Genomic DNA, 20,881 nt, shown 5'->3' on the forward strand with positions numbered 1-20,881 from the left:
ATATATATATATATATATATATATATATATAAATATGTTCTCCCAACAAATAATATATATATATAAGTTCATCTATTTCGTTATAATAATATATTTATATATATATTACTTTTTATTTATATATATATACTATATTTATATATTAGGCATACTCTATATGTGAAAGTCTACCCTTGTATCCCGGTAGGATCGGACTGGTCCGTCCGACCTTGCCATTTTTTAATAATATTTCTTTCTGCTTTTTTTCTTTATAATATTGCCTTCTCACTATTTATCACCCACCTTCTCTCTAGATGGGTGCGTTCTCTTTCATTAGAACCACACGGATCTCCCCCTTCGCATGTGGTCGTAGCTCACAGCCGAAACCAAATAAATCCTAATGCATTCTTGCACAGAACCGTTCCTTCGTGACACGTTTCTCAATGCCTTTGTGTATCTCTGTACGTAGTTTCCTTTATTATGCATGAAAAATCCATATTATCGCGCAGACAAAAAGAGATGCATTATTTGTTAGAAGCACCTAAATTAACAAAAGGAACGCGCGTATACGAAGGAATGATCTTTTTCAGGCAAGAACGCATCCCTTGTCTCTTATTCTGTTATTCTCAAATTTTTATAAACATAATAGACTTCCCATTACACTCAAATGTCCATATTATATCAATCAGTTGAATGCCCGTAAAATAAACTTCTTCTCCTACGCTGTTTTCGTTTATTATGCAGCCATGATTATTAGAATGAGAGTAGAAATCTGGAGAAGAGAATTTACGATAGGGAAATTTACGATAAATTCACAATATGAATATAATCGACTGTATAGTCTAAACGTAATAGTCCGATAGTAATGATTTTTTTTTTTTTATTCTACTCAAAGTATATGAAGTTTTGCGAAGCTGTTAGTCACGATCCATATAACACAGCCAATCTTACCGCATTATAAAATTTTATCAAGTATTCACTCGTTTCCATCCGTTTTAATTTTTTTCTACTTTCGAAACAACACGCTTCTATTATTTCTCGTAAACTTGTCATACATGTTCTACTCAACAGATTTATCTGTCATGCTTGTAATTCGTTTATGTATCTATTTTTATATATGTAAGCATATTAATAAATCTTTCCTTGTAGAACGTTCCAGAAAAATTCTATCATTCCCGCCATTAAAATCTTCGCGATTTTCATGGCAAGAAGCAAATAAACAAAGTTAACGAATATCCTGAAATATCGTCTAAATCGTATGTCGAAACGATCAGAAATATTTCAGCTCTCTTTTTATCAAACCTTGTCTGCTATTCTTGTATTTCCAACCTACTCTTGTAGGATTACATCTTCTCAATCGATGTACAACTGGCTAAACCAGTAATTAAATGTATGAGGCCGTCGCCGTTCGTAGGGTGGAATGAAATACGCCGTGAAGCGTGTGCAGAGGCATCAGCTTTTCGAGATCTGTCTGCGCGGATGACGCGAGAGACAAATCGCCTCCGTGCCCTTCCTCGTGATCGCGTCGTAGGTGCATGTCGACGTACTGTTTGTCACTATTATTATTACGATAATCGCCACGATCTTGCTGCGAGCGTTGCGGCGAGTAAACCGTATTGGATGGAGGGTGCGGGAGGACGCGACGAAATTGAGAGGCGGGCTGCACCCTGCACGCACCCTGTACCCCCTCTCACTTGTCCTCGGACTCACCCCGCGGTGACGTGTCTGTATCCTGTCTATCACTGTTATCAAATATACGGAAGGAGAGAGTATAAAGACAATCGTCGTAATTTTTTTTTTTATGCGCAAAACTTTATCTTTGCGCGCGCGAACAATCATAGTGTAATAAGAATTCGCCAAGACTTACCATATGTATCGTATAGACTTCATTTTGAGAGCAGTGGAGTTCTCTTTGCATTTGTATGCTAAGACCTGCTTCACGCTGCTAACGTCCACTGATGGAAACCTCGACGTCACATAAGCTGTAACAGCGTAGACACGAACTAATTTAGTTTACAAGGAAATGAAGGTTTACAGAAGTATATATGTGCATTGATGCACGTGCTAAAAAGGAATGTTTTTTAATGTATCCCTTGAAGTACAATATCTTCGATGTTTTTCATCGTGTATACTTACATATAATGGCTTGAACCTTAGCCTTGTCGAGGGCAGGTTTGACAGGACGTTCGGTAGCTGTGCCGGCACGGCTCCAACGTTGACCGGTGACGGAGCATGTCGCCAGCTCCGTCGGGCTGAACAATATCGCGGCTAATCCGCGTGTCAACTTGCGATAATCACTCCATTTGACGGCCCTCAGTTGCTCCTCGCAAACAGCTATACCCTCACCCAAGTGGACCTACAAGAGAAACGTTATCAAATTATGATATCGTTATCATTTACACATTTTTTAGAAGAGAGCTATTTTCTTTATATAAAAATTAGACATGCAAAGACATTTGCATGAAAAGAATATTTTAAAAAGATCTGATACGCTTTGTGTGTAAAGTACCAAAAGGATAATTATGAAAGAAATTCATTGGTACAGACCACACCATCCGACGAAGACTCTTCGAATCCACGGAAGGCAGGCATCGCAGCTGGCGGAGTCGTTCTCATGTCCAGGGGCAGCCAGTCGCTCCTGGAGGGCGAATTTCTGCGAACGGACGGCGACGGATGTTTGCCACCTCTGGTTCCGAGTCGTGGTCTACCGCGACGTACTCTTCGTGCTGCAATCATCAATTGGGAAAAGGTATGCGTTTAATTTTGTGTTTTTTTTTTTTTTCAACATAAACCTCGGAGAGGAAATGTTGAAATGTTACTTGACCTCTTACTATATACAATTATTTTTGTAATAAATGTCAGACTTTGCCATACAAAATGATTGCTATTATATAAACAATAATTATTATGTTTATTTTATAAAAAAATACGCAAATGATGCATTTTTATATAATATATAATATATAAATAAATTAGAAAAGAAATATGTTATTCAGATGAACAAGAACGCAAAGTAAGCGTATTATCAACTGATAAAATTTTTCCGTATGAGCCGGATATACGTACAAGTTGTTCTCCGAAAGAATACGTTTATTTCTTTTATTATAAAAAATGACAAATCATATTCGTTCAACTTAAAACTACGTAATATTTCCAAAATGTGGAAATTTTAGATTTAATATATGTATAATAATACTTCATGTGGTAGAGAACTTTCAAAAATTATAGGAATGATCGTGTATAAATATTGGATGATTGCATAAGTTCGTGCCCGATTTTCATAGATGGCATTAAGTTACTGCATGGCGAACTGATAAAATTTTTCCGTATGAGCCGGATATACGTACAAGTTGTTCTCCGAAAGAATACGTTTATTTCTTTTATTATAAAAAATGACAAATCATATTCGTTCAACTTAAAACTACGTAATATTTCCAAAATGTGGAAATTTTAGATTTAATATATGTATAATAATACTTCATGTGGTAGAGAACTTTCAAAAATTATAGGAATGATCGTGTATAAATAAAATAAATTATTTTCAATAAAATTTGTCCGTTGGAGCAACGTTGTCACTACAACAATCTCTTAATCGACGAATCAATTATTGCGCCGAGATTTTTCAGTCTGCAGATACATATAGAGGAACTTGAATAAAATACCACAAAAACTTTTCATCAACTATTAAACATTCATAGATTCCAACTTAGCTTTCTAAAGAAACAATCGTTTCGCAATCGTTTTCCGTCCCCGTAATTCTTACAATTAGTAAATTCAATCAAGCACTCCCCCTCCCTCCAATTATCGATGACGCGACAATAATCAAAGCTATTAATTCTTTCTATCGATATCATGATATTAATATCAATAACGACGATATTGCTCATTATGTCATTAAAGACATCGCGCTGACGATATCCATCTTCGTCGAAGGAACTCGCAAGTTGACTCGTCCGTATGACATTACGATCCCAAGAACGTTGTTGTCTCCCTGGCGGAGACGTTATCGTGGGGCGTCTGACTGATATACTGATGGCTCGAGGGGATCACATGATTATGATCCAGCGACCTCCTCTTCCGAGGAGGAAGAGGAGGCGGTGAAGAACAGGGAGGACTGCAGCACCATGGTTTTCCGTTGCAGCGACGTCAGCTCGAGGAGGTCGGGAGCGGTCGCATGGGCCGATCTGAGGTGTCTGCGTAGATTACTGTTGTTGCTGTAGACGCGGGCACAACGCGGGCAAGGCCGCGGATTATGCCAGGTGCAGACCGCGGCGCTGGAAACACTCGATATTTTTAACGACGTCGACGACGACGAGGGTGGTGATCCCGTTCCCTCCGTACCGAAGCCGGCGGCGGCTGCAACATACCAGCCGACCAATCTAGATTAGTTTCTCCATCTATCCGTCGTCGTCAGCCAAAAATCACCCTTCTCCCCTTTTCCGCCTCCTCTCCTATCCCACTTTTTTCTCTCTCTCTCTCTCTTTCTCCCGTTTCTCTTTACATTTCCTTCTTTTTCATCACATTCTTGCCGATCATCGCTAAGACCGTTTAAGTTTACAGGCTTATGGTCTATAAAGCCGATTTCCCAATCGTCCCGACAATTACAATATCAGAATATCTTGAGGTGATGTGTTTGAAGAATACAAATCCTTTAAATTGGAGATCCAGCTAGAGAGCGTCTTAAAAATCACATTTTTTCTGTGGATATCCATCGTTATTGCATTTTAATGTGGAATTATATTATTTTAAACATGTTCCTCTATACGTGTCGTCGAATATCTCGACATATTACTTTAATATATGTGCCTGTTTAAAAGTTATATGGATTTATCATATATAATATGTATCAGTGGTATGAATGGTTGAAGATTGATTTAATGTAACATACCTTGTTGTTACATTAAATTCTTCTCTTTCGCGCAAAAAATCTCGTGTAAAAATAACATAATACATATTTTCCGTACAAATGTGAATTACTTTATTCAAATGTGTCGTTTGACAAAATTTCGGATACAGAACGAATCGCTACGACGGGATATTGCGCTCTAAGCCAGACGAAAAGTCTCTCGTATTCGCGATTGCAACAGGAATTCGTTTTCGTAGCCGAAAAAGTTCGCGTTAGTATAATAGTTATATTTTTTCGTAGTCGGAACGTACAAAAGCGCGAACGTAAAATAGGAACGTCGCTATTATGATAGGATTACGCTTTTAGTATTCGCGTATTTGCGGGAAATCCCATCGAGTATAACGATGACAAATGTCTCGTCGCCACACATTGATATTGCAATTAAATAATGAGACTCGAGTGTTGCGTCTATACGTCGCAACAATGTGGGAATGAGGGCGAGGGGCGAGGTGGGGAAGAAAGCACACTTGATTACAGATCTATGGCTACTTGATTGATGCATCTGTCGCTAGCGAAATTAACACACGTGTTTGTTTATATGTATATAGATTTCTACGTGCTGCGCGACTCGACAATGCCGCGCGATCCTTCGCAAGCTTTCCTCTAATTAACCATTTGTGCATTTCTGGGACAGATTTTTGTCAGTTTAAAGTAGTAGCGAAACGGAAACATTTTTTTTCTCCAAGCAATAAATAGTTGGTAAATCAGCTGATTAATACACACTACTTTTACCTGTAGATAATTGCTCGATTCCAACTTTTTTTTTACTCGTTCATATTTAATTCTATTAATTCACGTATCGATAAAGAAAAACGATTATTCGCCGCTTGTAATATAATTTTTTTTCTGATGTTTGCTACGCGAAACGATTATTTCTTTTAATATACTCTAAAAAATAAAATCGACGATACGTATGTGTTGAATCGATATAGTATGTCGAGATGTTTTATGGATAATTAACGTCAGTACAAAGATAGCCAAAATAAATTATCTTACCACGTAAGAAATGGACGGCAACATATAATACTACTTATCTTCGCGAATATCACATTTGCAAATATCATAATTCTCCGAATATCTATTTTAATTCTTTCTCTTGCAGTCTCTCTCTCACGCGCGCGTCCAATAACGATTATATTACAACTTAAAAAATAAAAATAGTAAAAGCTATTCTAACGAATAACGATGCAAATAAAGCTTCTATAAAATTTCACGATTATTTTAATAGTTACGAGGACCTTTACTCGCTGGATTGCGAGTAATCACGATAATTCCGAAAATATCAAAAAGAAATTAAATCGTTCGCGGCATTCATCATCATGCACAAAGGTTCAAGAATCTTGCTCCGGATAATTTCTGATAAATTAAGTGCAGCGTATGTGCAGTAAATTGCAAGCGCACTCGATGAAAGCTTAAGCTATTTGTAGTGTTGGGCCTCGGATACATGCGCACACGAGTGTAGTTTCTGTATATATAACTACTTCTAAACATTTTTCCATTAAAATGATAAATCTGTTTGAAATAAAATAAATATAAGTAAAAAAATTCATCAAGAATTCAGTCAAGAAATACAGAAATTAAAAAAAGTGCTATCTTCATATATGTGTAATCTAAAAATTAATCAAAATTGATTATCACATTATTGGAAGTAACAATTACACGTATATATATTGACCAGTATAATATTTTTACAATTACACCAAACGGTACAATATGATTAATCCACGAGCTTTTTGGATAGATATACAAAATATAAAAAATTATAAAAATATGACAAATTTATAAAAATTCTAAAAATCTGTAAGAATAAAAATAGATTTAAATAAATTTCAAAATGGTAATGCTTGTGCACATGTATCCAAATACTGTCATACCATTTTGCGCCCGTCACTTACTGCTAGTCAGTTAAATATAACGCAGTGCCGCATATAATAAATAAATTACCGTGGCGTATCAAATCTCAAGAAAACATTGTGGAAACGTTAGCTGAAAGTAAAATATACATCTCTTGATAAATATTTCATTATGAATTCGAATTCTTTTTTGATGCAGAGCTCATTCTGTCCAGATAATTGCTTGTTGAAAAAAAGAAGTTCTATATACCTTGAAGCGTAAATCAGAGAATTTGCATTTTCTTCCGCCAACTTGCTTTCGTGTTTATATTAAGCCAATAATAAGTCACTTTCGTGGAGCCCACAGCTCAGCCTAAAAAGAGCACTTTATCATGTTTTTTTTTTTTTTTTTTTTTTTTTTTTTTTTTTTTCGGTTTTTTATCGCGCGAAATACCTCGGCCGCTTTGTCATTTCATTTGCGAGAATTTCGATTCGGTATATTAACCGCGAAAGACCGGCCGCCGCGTTTCTGCATGCCGTTTATGCTGGCGTGGCTTTTCACATTCCTACAGCTCTCCTTCTCCAGGGACAAACAATGTTAACGACCATACGAAGGGATCGGGATTCCATCTCTACCGGGCTTATTCTATCGGTTTTGTCGCTACAAATTGCTATGCCTGGCAAATGTCCTGATAGAAATTAACAAGAGCGTCTCTATTTTCAGACGTTAAACTTGTACCCTTGTATCCTTTAAATAAATATTATATAATGATTGAAGCGATTGCATTGATATTATTTATATAAATTTTATGTTTAATAAAAATTCACTGGATCAACAAAATCACAAATTTTTTTATATTATCTCTCACCTAATTTAGATTGTATCAACTATTAAATATAAAAATCGAATTTTGACATGCTAGATTTTAAAAAGCTATGTGCAAATAATAAAAATGTAAATTCTTCTTTCTATTAATTTACAGTAGATTTCATTTTTCTTGCGCATGAAGTTCTTGCAATTTCTATCAGGAACTCTGATAGGTTCCCTTTCGCGCAATATTTTTTTTCTCCACGCGTGACAAAGAGAGACATTCACGAAGCCAATACGCGAATTTTTTCATCAATTATCTGCTCAGAAATTCCGCCATGTACAAGCTGCTGTACTTTACTTTCCTGTTTTCTTTCATCTCTCTTAGACGCCTTAATACAGTACATTCCGCGCGTACACACACATACACACACTCGCACTCGTTGAAAATCAGTCGTATATATACTTTTTTTGCAATGCGATTGCCGTTATATAATATATATGGGATAGCACAAGACGCTATTGACCTGCCCGTTTATTAAGAGAATAACTTACCTCGGATACGCCATGATTCGAATAAATATCATACGTAAATATTAGCGTGTGATGACTACTTTAGAAGCAAAATATTCGTATTTTCGATACAGTCGTATTGGAAAAATTGCCGCTATTTACATCGAAAATTTCGCATTTTTGCCTTTCGCGCATACTAAAATCTAACACTAATTTTAAGCTTATATATTTTTTGAAAAAGTACACTCGAAAAAGATCGACATGTCGATCGGGAACAGAATTTACATAAAAAATTATGTAGAATATATTGCGTTAAAAAAATGCGGTTTCTCACTCGAACGAAGAAACGATGCCTCTTTTTGCGCTACAATATTTTTTAAAGATATATATAACTTTTCTTTTTTCAAGTAGTTATTATTATCTTATGCCAAAAATTCTATCAAAGAATTTATGCCAAATTTATATGTCTCTTTCTTTCAATATATAAGATTAAAAGTTTATTTTAAAAATTAATAATTTGATCTTTAGTCGTAAAATAATAATATAACAAGGTAATAATTAAAAATATTAAGTACTATATATTCTTTCACACTGACAATGAGTTTATCTTTCCTTAAACATAATATTAATATATTAGAAATACATCTAATATATAATCAGAAACACGTATAATTTAAAAAAAGAATCATAATCTATTTTAAAAAACTTTCAAAAAATATTTTCCTAAAATAAAAAAAGAATTTTAATACTGTTTCAATTTCTCTATTACAGATATTATTTCTAAAACTAATACTGATATATACACATGACACACCATGTTTCTAACAAATAATAATATAGATTTCTACTTCAACTGCATAAAAAATATTGTTTTTATTGACTAGATTAAAATTTTCATTTCGAATCATCGAATAAATAATAATGTAAATCAAATTAAAGGTGCGAAGTATGTGTGCTTCGCGATACTACATACACAAAAGAAGATGTCCATCGTTCAAACGAGAAACCATGTATATTACCTTCATTTAAGGTAATATTTCCTATAACTACACCTATATATTAATAACAACTAGCGATCGAATATACGAGTTATTTTTTGTTATGTGACGCGCATACAAATTACATAATAATTTACATATATACAACACATAATTAAACGCGCTAAAAGATACTGGTTTTTATGATGAAGAAAGACGACGCACACGTCAAAAGCCGTGCGACGCGGGAAACCGAGGTATATATATTCTTTCGAACATAAAACATTTTCGAGACGGTAGATGCATATATGCATCCTAAGTTTTAAATTAAAGACGGCAATAATAGTTGTCGTTTTAGTAGGAGAATAGTAATAGTAGTGGTAATAGTAGTAGTAGTAGTAATAGTAGCAGTAGTGTGGTATTGATAATAATAGGATTCGATTGATAATAATAGGATTCGATTGATAATAATAGCGATAGAGTGATTATCGTAATAGCAATAATAGTCGTAACAACGCATAATACAAATGCTAAAATCGCAGTTTATAGGATAAAGTTAAAACTTATTATCGCAGACAAAAGATATTTTTTCAGTGAGCTTTTCTGTACCTACTCATCAAGTTCTTTTGGGAAAAACTGGCAAGTACTGTTGGTATTTTTCATCAAAGTAAAAAGATACTTTTTACGATCACGCGATGCATGTCATCGATATCCCTTTTCATTTAATTTACAGTAAATTGTGTATTTTGTTAGACCCCAAAAAAAATACTAAAATAATGCGGGATTTTTTTCGAGTATTATTTCCTATAAGCTGTAAGCAAAAAGATACTTTTTACGATCACGCGATGCATGTCGTCGATATCCCTTTTCATTTCGAATCATTTAATTTACAGTAAATTGTGTATTTTGTTAGACCCCCCAAAAAATACTAAAATAATGCGGGATTTTTTTCGAGTATTATTTCCTATAAGCTGTAAGTGTGCTTGTTATCGATTGATAAAACCGTTATTTTTTGTTTTCTTTCTTTTCTATCTCTCCTTTCTTTTTGCTCTTTGCTGTCTTCATGTTGCGGAATTACGGAATGTTTGCACACACCATTTGTGAATTCGTAATATAATTGTAATTATAACAATGAATGTTCGGAATTGTATTGTGATATTAGCTAGGTAACCGGTTTTTAATGCCCAGCGAAGTCCGGCCTGTCAAATGATGCTTACTATTATGTGACATTCTGTAACACATCACTCTGATATACACAGTATATGGGATCTCAGGCAAAGGATCGAGTAGACACCAAAATGACTGAAAGTAAATATCGGAAGTAACAAGACTTCTATAAATAATATCAAGTGCAGATCTTAATATTACTAATGCGAGAAAAACTAAATGGAATAATAAATGTGAAACTCTATCAAATAGAGTACCAAAAAAATAATGTACTAAATCTACATTTCTTATTCTACAAGACACTGCATTGTAAAAACTCAGTAGCTGAATTTCTACAATTGGAAATTAGTATGTGTGAAGAATGCACCATTATAAGAAACATTACTCTATATTGGCAAGAGAAGCAGAATGAAATCTCTGTATATGATCCAAAGCCTGAGAGTTGATGAATGTAACACTGCTTGGCAAATGTATAACAATATTATAATATGATATGCAACATTTATAATCTAATCTTATTTCGGTACTAATTGTCAGTTGTGCTGGGCATCCATTCATATCATAAACGAAAATCTCGAATGTACATTCGTAGTACACTTTTAACGTGTAAAAAAACATTGCAATCACTTACCAATGTAATAACAGATAATAAAAACCGTTTGTATAATATCGGCAATCTGTGTTATAGTTGCAGTTGTTGCAACTTTTCCCAGTACTATTGTAAATTGTATTGTATGTAAATATATTATAATATATAGCTGCATCTGTTTAGTAATTTGATTGTATGTGAGGTAAGGAGCCTGTTTATATGAATGGTACGACTTAAAAGGTTACGATTCTAGGGGACATACCCAGTGCCCCATTTTCTAGAATCGCTATTATAAATCGTACTTATGGAACTATTGTCATCTGTAAAATATAATATAAAAGATCCTGAGTTGTACTGTGTGGTACTATGGCTATGGAATTGTGCGGCAGATATCTATGCTGGTTTACTTTTATAAAAGTTGAAATTAAATGTCCCTAATAAAAGATGATAAAAGAAAATTCTGACGAAAAATGATAATTAACGAAATCATCATTAAAAATAGCTAAAGACTGTATACGCTATTATATAAATGCCTCTGAAAAATACAAAATATATTTCTGATAAAAGCTTATATAAAAAAATACAATTAATTATTGCCAAAACATTATTGCCCTTTTTCTCTCTGTAAAGAATATACTGTAAAGTTACTCTCGCAAAACTGTTAATACATGTATAAACTTCACACAAAATGCTACTGCGTCTCTTTGATACTTTAAGAATTCTTTGTGTTTGAAAATTAATAAATATAAATTTTAGAAACTAAATATATACAACTCAAAAAAAACATACGACTTATATATAAATTATATAAATATCGTTTAAGAGCGCGTTGTTTGATAATTATAATTGAGCATTATAATCTTTCAAGAAAATAGTGAAATAAATATCTTTATGGTACTGTCATTAAACATATGTATCATTGAGGTAGAGTATTTGAAAAACACTCTTCTACGGACATGCTTACAGACAAGAAACCAGCAGAGACATTGCCTTCTTATTATATATTGTTAAATTCAATCTGCTGCATTATTGCGATCACGGTTTGTTGATAACTGTTAATAATAAATATTATTACTCTGTTGAGCTGTCAATTGGCTGTATATTGCAATGTATGCATGTGAAAAATATATCATGTACGAGCTATGTCATTGCACATTGCGTTGCAATAATAAAGTAAATATAATCCTCTGTAAGAATATAATATTGTTGTAAATATCTGTAGTCTGTATAACACTGTATAGCATTAAATAAAACAACAAGTATCCGGCTGCAGAATTATCAGTACGAGGTGGGATGGCTGCTCCACCATCGGCATTTTAGTCGTTCTCTCCCCCATCATCAGCGTTCATCTTTACGATGAATAGGCACGGGACTTTATATGTAAACTAGTCTCCCAAACCTATATACACTGTCGACCTTCGTATGAATGATCATTCGAATGATCTTTATAGGCGTCTTATTACGGACGAAAACAATCAAGTGCGCGACCGTCAATCGTATTTGATTTCTTGTCCTCCATTCGTGTTTGTGCGACAAGAATTGCATACACGTTTCTCAAAAAGATTTAAAATTATAAATTACACCCGTGCACACACATGCACACCTCTGTGCACAGGACCTGGATTATTAAATACGGAATCAGCCTTGTGTCGTAACGTTATTTCTAGCTACTGTCGGTCAACTATGAAGATACGTTTCCTATTGAATCACAAGTTCACTAAACAATAAAGATAAACTCAATTTGTTACTATATCACAAAATGATACAACAAACTGGGCACGAGATATAATAGATTAAAAAATAAATAAACATCCTGTACACATTAGTGATACGTAGCATCAAATTGCAACATCCCACTAGCAAAATGCTTTGAATCACTAATCTGCGCCACCTCTACCGAGTAAGCATTATCGCCAGCTTGTGCCTGATACGATCTGAGCTTTGGTTCCGTGGTGCCACCACCACCACCGCTAGCCCCACCTTCCTCGGTGATACCCCGAGAAGGTGGGGCAGGAGCCGCTAAAAGCACCTTATTATCCACCTGAGTCTGAGCTTGAATCTGAGCTTGTGTTTGAGCCTGAACTTGTGTTTGAGTTTGAGTCTGAACTCCTCCCTGAACCTGCGTTTGTCCCTGTCCCTGTCCCTGGACCTGAACCTTAACTTGATGTTGGTAGATTTCTTCCTGTCGTTGCCTGTCTGCCACACTGAGGTCGTGGAAACTGACCAGGTGACGCTTCAGGTACAGCTTGGTCTTGAATGGCTTGTTACATAGAGGGCAAGTGACACTCTGAGGGTTGTGGATGAGGCGCATGTGCTGCCGCAGGTTGGACAAGTTACTGTACATGCGGTTGCACACAGGACAGGGGCGTGGGTCCAGCGAGTGCAGTTTACGCAGGTCAGCTGCAACACACACACAACTTGCTCTAACCGGTAGCAGCCCACAGCATTGCACGTTACCACAGCATAGCACCACGCCTTTTCACACCACGTATAATATCAGAATGATACCACCCACCACAGGACAGCAACAACCAGCAAACAACCCTATTTTTAGCGCTACCCAATTTTTGCTGCCTGCACGGTACAAAAAGAGTATCCCCCGCAAGAGTATCACTTGCAAGGATGCAATGAGTCAAATATGTTTGGCAGACAAAACAATGGTAATGCAGTAAGAAAAAACATATAGTTTGAAAACAATGGTAAGCATGAATCGATGAATGAGAACCAGTCAAAATTTTTTGTTTATATATTCATTGTAATCTCTTTAATTAGACGCAAATTCGTTTTTATATATGGTAACATATGATAAAAACATCAATTCAGGAGAGAGAATCACTTTAAAAAAACATATGTAGTTTTTTATTAATAAGTAGATTTGATGTCTTCATAGTTAGAAAAAGGGATACCGACAATAATTATCTAAAATTATTTTATATACAACTTAAGAACAACATATCATTAAGATTAAAATAATATTATAGGATTTGAAATCTGTTACAATTTGACACATTATTTCATACTTCTACTTGATTATTCATTAAAAACTTTATTCATTAATAATGATTATATTAATCAATATTTATTAATAATAGATTCTTTAATGCAATTATATTGTGCATAAAAAATAAGTGGCACCACATAAACATTCATATATCGTATTTAATTCAAAGCAGTATGTACAAGCTGATTTGAAAATTTGTCACATATATGTAAATATGGCATTTATAATGAGTAAACGAGAAAGCAAATGATTATAAGTCTTTGTTGATTTGAGTGTTAACTTTTTAATAAGCAATTATCCTTTATATTAAACACTTCTTTTCAGGATTAGGTTTAATCCAGCGTATGTATGTATGCTTTAATATACACATGTATGTGTATATGTATTAATATATGTATATATAAAGCAGGAAAACAAAAGATTATAAAGCATATTGGGATGGGGTTGTTTCTTGAATATGTACACGCAGGACTTTATTGTTAATGATTCAAGTTTTTCCGGGCTATTTCGGTAACGTTCATACAACGCTACAGCTGCTTAACTGCAAACTGCACTCTGTGGACTCAGGCCTATTGCAGCCTCCGAGTGTCAAATGTCTCCTACCGCCTACCAAGACCTACCGAGCTACACACGAGCTTACCATTTCAAACCATCAAGATTCCTTTCTGCTTCCTTGTTTCTATTCACATTTGACATTTGTGATGTAATGGCTAGGTTGTTGCTGTTTGTAATGGTGCTCGCACTACCAACAAATAGTAAATTCTGACTCACCTTGCTGCTCCTGATTTAATTCCGTAGTCCCATGTGATGTACCTGGCATTCCTCCTTCTACATTTTGGTTTCCTAAAATAGACACATTAACATGAATTTTAACATACAGTTTAAAATTTATATTATATAATAAAATAAGAAAAAAAGAACTATATTTAGAAGATTCAGTTATCACAAAACAATTATACAAGATAAAATGTCTATTTTTAAATTTTAATATTAATTTCTAATTTTAATTTTTTTTTAGACCAAACATATATCTCTCTTTCTCTCTCTCTCTCTCTCTTGTAAAATGATTACCTTGATAAGATGATGGATAAGATGGCAATACTTCCATACCACTATCCAAGCTGAGAAATCCACTGGGTAATGTATTAGCTTCCTGTTTAGGTGAGCAATCGTCATCACTGCCATATTCAGGTAATTCTATTTTTGGCTGAAAGTAAAAAGTTAAAAATAAATATCATAAGAATCCCTATGTATATGTGGTATATTGATATTATCGGAAATATTTGGCTGTGATACAATATGAATAAAAATATATACCTCAACAATATCGAGATCTTTATAACAATCGAGCTGAACTTGAGGCTCGATAAGTGGGCGCGAGCGAGGTGCAATAGTAGCACAAGGCGGTATAGAGGGTGTTGGACTAGAAATTGGAGGTGAATCACTTTTTTTACACAGCCTTTTCAGTGGAGGAGGGCTTGAAGGTGGTGGAGTTCTACTGCGTTCATCGTCAAAGCTCGGTGAGATCAGATCACGGCCATTTGATGCATGGATGTTGTTTGTCTTCAAATGCTGCAAATTATTAAAAATTATACATTACATTATATACACATGCATCACACGTATATATGAACACAATAGCAATAGGAGACATGCATAAATGTACAAACTTATGTCAAACAAACCTTTTCATTGTTGTGCTGATTACTTTGGGAGTCGGTGAGGCCACGAATTTGAAGAGATTCAGCAGTACGCAGAAATGTAGGTAATTCGGCCTGCGAGATATTTACCTCTCCGGCGTACATAAATTCCAATAGCGATTGTAGATGTTCAAACTCAACATCTCGCATGAAAATTATTGGATGCTTGCAAGGATTTGTCTGCAAAATAAAAATTTCATGTAATACTATAAATTATTAATTACATATTTTGAAATATTTATAGAAGCAAAAAGAAATGTGAAACCAATAACAAATTATGAAAAAAAGTTATCCTTTCAATCTTTTTTTTTAAATATCAAGTATATACAATATTATTATTATTATTATTATTATTATTATTATTGCTTTCGAGATAACATATCTCTTGAATTTTCTTCGAGAATGCTTATGTACTGAAATAGCTTCAACGGCGATTGTCAATCGGTCAACAATCGACGTGAGCTCGAATCGATCCCCTTGGTTATCGAACATGATGGAGGGAACGAAGAGGAGACGAGAGGAAGAACGAAGAGAGCGGGGAGGGCGGCTGCCGCGCCGGAGGACGCAAAGGGGGAAGAGGGGAGAGGGAAAGGGGGAAGGGAGGATAGAGGCGGGGAAGAGAGGGATTACGTCTAAGGTGGGGAGCGAGAAGAAAATGGTTTTCTAACCTTGAACAGCTCCTTGAAGTAAGGACTGCACGCGGAAAGGACGACCTTGTGCGCCTGGAGTCGCCTGCCGTCGCACGCGAAGGTAACGTCGACGAAGTCCTCGTCATCTCGCAGCGCCTCGAACTGGCTCGTGATGTTCGCCTGAAAGTTATTCCACCGCAAGCAAAACTGCTGCTGGCTATCCGTCATTCTCTTCGCACGCTCGACTCCCCTTCAACAACACCTACGATCACACATGTGGGGGCTAACTTATAGTACCATACGCCCGTGGGAAAAACTTAACTCTCTCATTACTGTAAAAATGTAAAATGTAAAAAGAGTGAATCGATGACTGAAGAGGAAACGTACGATATAAATAATGACAATCGATATCCAGGTTGCCAGCTGTCGGGCAGAAAAATTCTCTAGGCGACGAACGGCGGTCGCGCCTCTCGCGAGGCGCGAGAAAACGGCGTGATTCGGTACTCGCCGGACATCATTTCCATCGAATCTATCCCGCGAAAAATTCGGGCCACAAGCTTTTGACGTAGAGTTCCACACGCACATTACGAAACTTGGTAAATGTTTTTTATATAAATTTAAATAGATTATACATATATATCGGACAGTTTAAATAATTCTAAAATTTGTCTATTTTTTTATATTATATAAAGAATGCGAATTTTGTATATTAAAAAGATTATCAAAATATAAAACGTCATTTTCCAATTTCATCTCGGAAATAAAATGATCGCATCATGATTCTTAAACGACTAATTCATTTAAGTGATGGAATCTATTCGAAAAATTTTTGTTCTCTCAAATGTATCGTTTATTAAAAATCAGGATTGAAAAATGGTTCTCAATTGGAATAGATTTCGATGTTAATTTACGACAATTATCTCTCTGTTCATTGATGACAATAAAAATTGCTGTAAGCTACATATATTCTTAAATTTTATATTATTCGCAATAATAAAAATTGAAATAAGGTCTTTTTTTATACGTTACGCATATCGAAAATAGAATGTACAGCGATTATACCAATATCAATGGTCGTTTCATATTCATGGCGGCGATTTACGTCATACTCCAAACGAATTATCCCTAGACGTCGCATCCAGTCGCGAAGTTTGGACGGCGCGTGCGCTATCGACAACGCGCGCCCTCGCGCCGACTGTCGAAACTGACGGCGGACGAAACGGATATCGAATTTTCGGAAATAATAAGCTACACATGCAACAATGTGCTTCGATCCTGCTGCAAGTACATACGTGCATGCGTGTTGCGTAATTACGAATGCTCGTTCATGGTATATGTGCGATGCAAAAATATGGCCGCTTCGTTGCGGAAACAAAAAACCTTGTTATCGTATCGTGTAATAAAATTAATGCAACACGAATAGCAAATTAACGAGAGATTTATAATAATATAATCAAAGGGCAAAAGAAACATTAGTTTTTTTTATTACTGGCAGAATTAACTTTTCCATTTTTACACGGGCATGTATTATATATATATATATATANNTTCAATCAAAAAATTCATTATTTTATACTGAAAAAAAAACAAATAATAGAGAATTGCAAAATCTCGTTCGAATAAATAATATAAATATTATTTATAATCAATATATTTAATGATATTAAATGCAACATTTATTCTTCAATTTAATATGACAGGGACTGTTTGACCGAGCGTTAGAACTGCTCGATGTGAAGTTAGCCGAAGGAACGCTCGAAGGGCGTACTACATATAATTATATTACCCGCGAAATTTGATACCCGGCATAATAAAGCGACGTTCATGCTTTTACGTTCGTCTAAAGTGAAACACTTATGAATCGAACGCATTGTATCTAGGTAATTCATACACCATGAGCGATTGATCAAGCGAAGCCCCGCAAAAAGTTATTATTTTATCGATTAATTTAATATCGTAAAATTTGTTATTCATCTTTTGACGGTATGTCCAACTTGTTACACGCGCCAAACTGTCGTTTACATGACGATCAGACGCAGAATTATGAAAACGATTGTTATATCGTATCACATACATGGAGTGTAAAATTTGAGTCATGGCGCACATAATATCTATAAGTACGACACGCTCGATCCACCGGTGGCCAACTTCAGACAAAGGCATAAACGACGCCGAGTATACCCGCGGTCGTATGCGCATTCTGTGAAGCGCTCGTGGATCTCTCGTAGGCCGCACACACGATTTTATCCTATATTTAACGCGTGGCTCTCTCGAGTTCGGTGTGACGTCTCTCGTCTCGTCCGCGTGCGTCTCTCGATCCCGCGGACTCTCGCTCTCGCTTCGCGTCGCTCGGTCCTGTTCGCGGCGGAGTTCGGACGGAACGCGACACGCGAGAGCGCGGTGTCCCGAGTTTATAGGGAAATATGTCAGTGACGTGAACGTGCACGCGGTAGCATCGAGCCCTTTGCGTTTTACGAGCAACAAGAAGAATGTGCGCCAGGCATCGACGCACGGTAAGAATGGATCGAAATCCGTCCCGTGTCCCTGTCTTCGTTTCTCTCTCCTGCGATGCCGCCGTCCTTTAACCTAATTCCGCCCTTTAGGCTCTCTCGCCTTCTCAGGTTACTGCGGGAATGATCAATCAATACGTACATTAAAAGGAACACTCGAGCGGCCTCGAGTTCGATCACGCGAATACATCCGCGAGTGTAACTCGCCCGCGCGGTTCGATGCACGCGTCGCGACGTCAACAGCTGATCGAACGACTCCTCTCCTGGCCCGAATCGCTCTTTCTCGACCTTTATCGTGCACCCGTGCTGTGATACGCGAAGGGAGGGGGCGGACAGGTGTATCCGGGACAGTTGAAGCATTTAACGTGATCACGCGTACCTTGTACTTTGCACCGGGTATCTCTTTTTTTTTTTCATAAGATATAACGCTCTTATAACCTAAAAGATGAACTCCAGTCAGAGTCGGAGATTCCCCCCCTGTCTCTCTCCCCCTATCCTTCTCCTTTCCATCGTTTATTCACTTTATCTTTTTTTTTTTTGCAGGATTTATGCGTTATAGACATTCGTTTGATGACGATGTACGATTTCTACATGATGCATGATTTATGTAACAATATGGTCACTGTGAGAATTCTTGCAAGACACTTTGTATCATAATGATTACTTCTCACAGATTAATTCTATATCTAAACAAAGATTTCTTATCATATAGAAATTGGGACATAGATAAAGGATGATTAATAATTTTATAAAATAGTAGTTAATCGAGAAACGATAAAATAGTGATTAATAGGAAAGGTAGATATACATAACCATTATTGCATAACTTGTCAATTTAAAAATGATTACTTTAGTAGTAAATAATCAAATATAATTTAAAATCACATTTAACAGTAGAAGAAAAGGTCTGTTGTAAAATTTAATCATATATTGTTTTTTATGTGATTTCAGTATCTGCACAACTTCTTTCATTGGTGATTGTAGTGGTTTCCCATAGTGGAAACCGAAAATTTTATACTACGTTACGGTGAGTAACTTCAATTAAATTTACCTTTATATATATATAATTATTTATATTTTCTAAATTTCTTCAAGACATAGTTAAAAATCAATTTTATTCAGCATCAAAGATTTTTTTAATATCAATATTTGTAATACTTAGAAAAGCAATTTAAAAATAGATCAATAAGCCATATAAGTTATTCTTCTCAAAAGTCCTAATTGAATAAAAAAAATAGATTTTTTCCATTTCTCTCTGGCTTTCCCAAAAATGACATTTAATCTTATCTTCGTCTAAATGAGCAGTGCTAAGCATGTGCGAATTATATGACAAGGGATGATAGGCTCATACCTTTTTGCGACTCCAAATATTACTCTAAGGCTTCATGAATCTCACGACCATCCAGCGGAAGCACCATAGAGCACTGAAAAGACTACATAACTATTGTATCATATCAACCGAGCATTACCTTAATCTTGGTAGGAGTCGAACGGACTTGGCAATGTACAGTCTGTGCAGAAAATGCTTTGACACGATCCAAATGAATATCGGCTCTGTTAATGAGATGTCCACTTTTCCGGGATCACTTCATCGCGATTGAGTCAGTTCTTCGTTCTTGCGATTAAAGTATATTCTTGCAGTTACACAATCCGTTCTAGATAACATAAAGTATCTTTTTTCAGCAGAAAAGATAAATTATAAAAAAATCTTACTTGAGTTTATGATAATAACAAAAATAGACATTTGTCGAAGACGTATTATTATTATTATTATATGATTTTCCATTTAAATTAACTATATTTATTTTGCAACATCTATCTTTATGTGATTGTAATACCTATAATAAATAATTATATACCTACATACATATATATCTTTATACATATATATATTTAATCTTTTTTCTTGTGTTTTAATTTTTTTACATTTATAATTGTGCAAACGTGAAATTATAGATATTTTTCAAATTTAGCTTTTGCTTTACAGGAAGCATTCATATCTAATTGCAAATATCTCATTTAGATAATCGTACCCATAATATCTCTTTTGAAAAAGATGCACAAGAGATAACAGAGTAGATTACTGTTGCATAATTTCGTCTGTAAAGCGCGAGTACGATTAATTGAACAAACGTATGGGACGAGCTCGTCGTCCATTTATCGACCTCCCCCCAGCTTTCGCCGGCGCGTTAATTGTCGGTCAGCAATTACAAATTTTATTCGGCGCGCTCGCGAAAGCCTGCGGCGGCGACGGCCTGGGACGGGGGGGG

The 20,881-nt window shown here is 35.5% G+C and overlaps 1 protein-coding gene and 1 long non-coding RNA gene across 6 annotated transcripts; one reads left to right on the forward strand and one right to left on the reverse strand.

Annotated features, from left to right (window-relative positions):
• Nucleotides 1-239: 239 nt before the first annotated feature.
• Nucleotides 240-20,061, reverse strand: LOC115240715 (protein abrupt-like). 4 transcript variants are annotated; one of them, XM_029816033.1, is made up of 9 exons: nt 16,141-16,482; nt 15,458-15,652; nt 15,090-15,344; nt 14,844-14,979; nt 14,544-14,615; nt 2,527-2,705; nt 2,116-2,335; nt 1,847-1,961; nt 240-1,721 (listed from the first exon to the last, which is right to left on the reverse strand). In XM_029816033.1, the coding sequence occupies exons 1-9, from the start codon at nt 16,327-16,329 to the stop codon at nt 1,670-1,672; spliced, it is 1,413 nt and encodes a 470-aa protein (XP_029671893.1). In that variant the 5' UTR covers nt 16,330-16,482; the 3' UTR covers nt 240-1,669. The 4 variants fall into 4 exon arrangements, with proteins under 4 accessions (XP_029671893.1, XP_029671894.1, XP_029671891.1 ...); XM_029816031.1 differs by lacking the exons at nt 240-1,721; nt 1,847-1,961; nt 2,116-2,335; nt 2,527-2,705 and adding exons at nt 10,064-13,171; nt 19,963-20,061 and having other exon boundaries at nt 16,141-16,363; XM_029816032.1 differs by lacking the exons at nt 240-1,721; nt 1,847-1,961; nt 2,116-2,335; nt 2,527-2,705 and adding exons at nt 10,064-13,171; nt 16,489-16,738 and having other exon boundaries at nt 16,141-16,363.
• Nucleotides 17,764-20,117, forward strand: LOC115240718. Of its 2 annotated transcripts, none has more exons than XR_003884810.1 (4): nt 17,764-18,614; nt 19,155-19,409; nt 19,563-19,638; nt 19,992-20,117. It is a non-coding gene; the product is annotated as an uncharacterized LOC115240718 (long non-coding RNA). The 2 variants fall into 2 exon arrangements; XR_003884809.1 differs by having other exon boundaries at nt 19,917-20,055.
• The last annotated feature ends 764 nt before the right edge of the window (nt 20,118-20,881 follow it).

This window comes from Formica exsecta, unplaced genomic scaffold (assembly GCF_003651465.1).
Source record: "Formica exsecta isolate Colony F162 unplaced genomic scaffold, ASM365146v1 scaffold444, whole genome shotgun sequence".
NCBI classification, from domain to species: Eukaryota; Metazoa; Arthropoda; class Insecta; order Hymenoptera; family Formicidae; genus Formica; species Formica exsecta.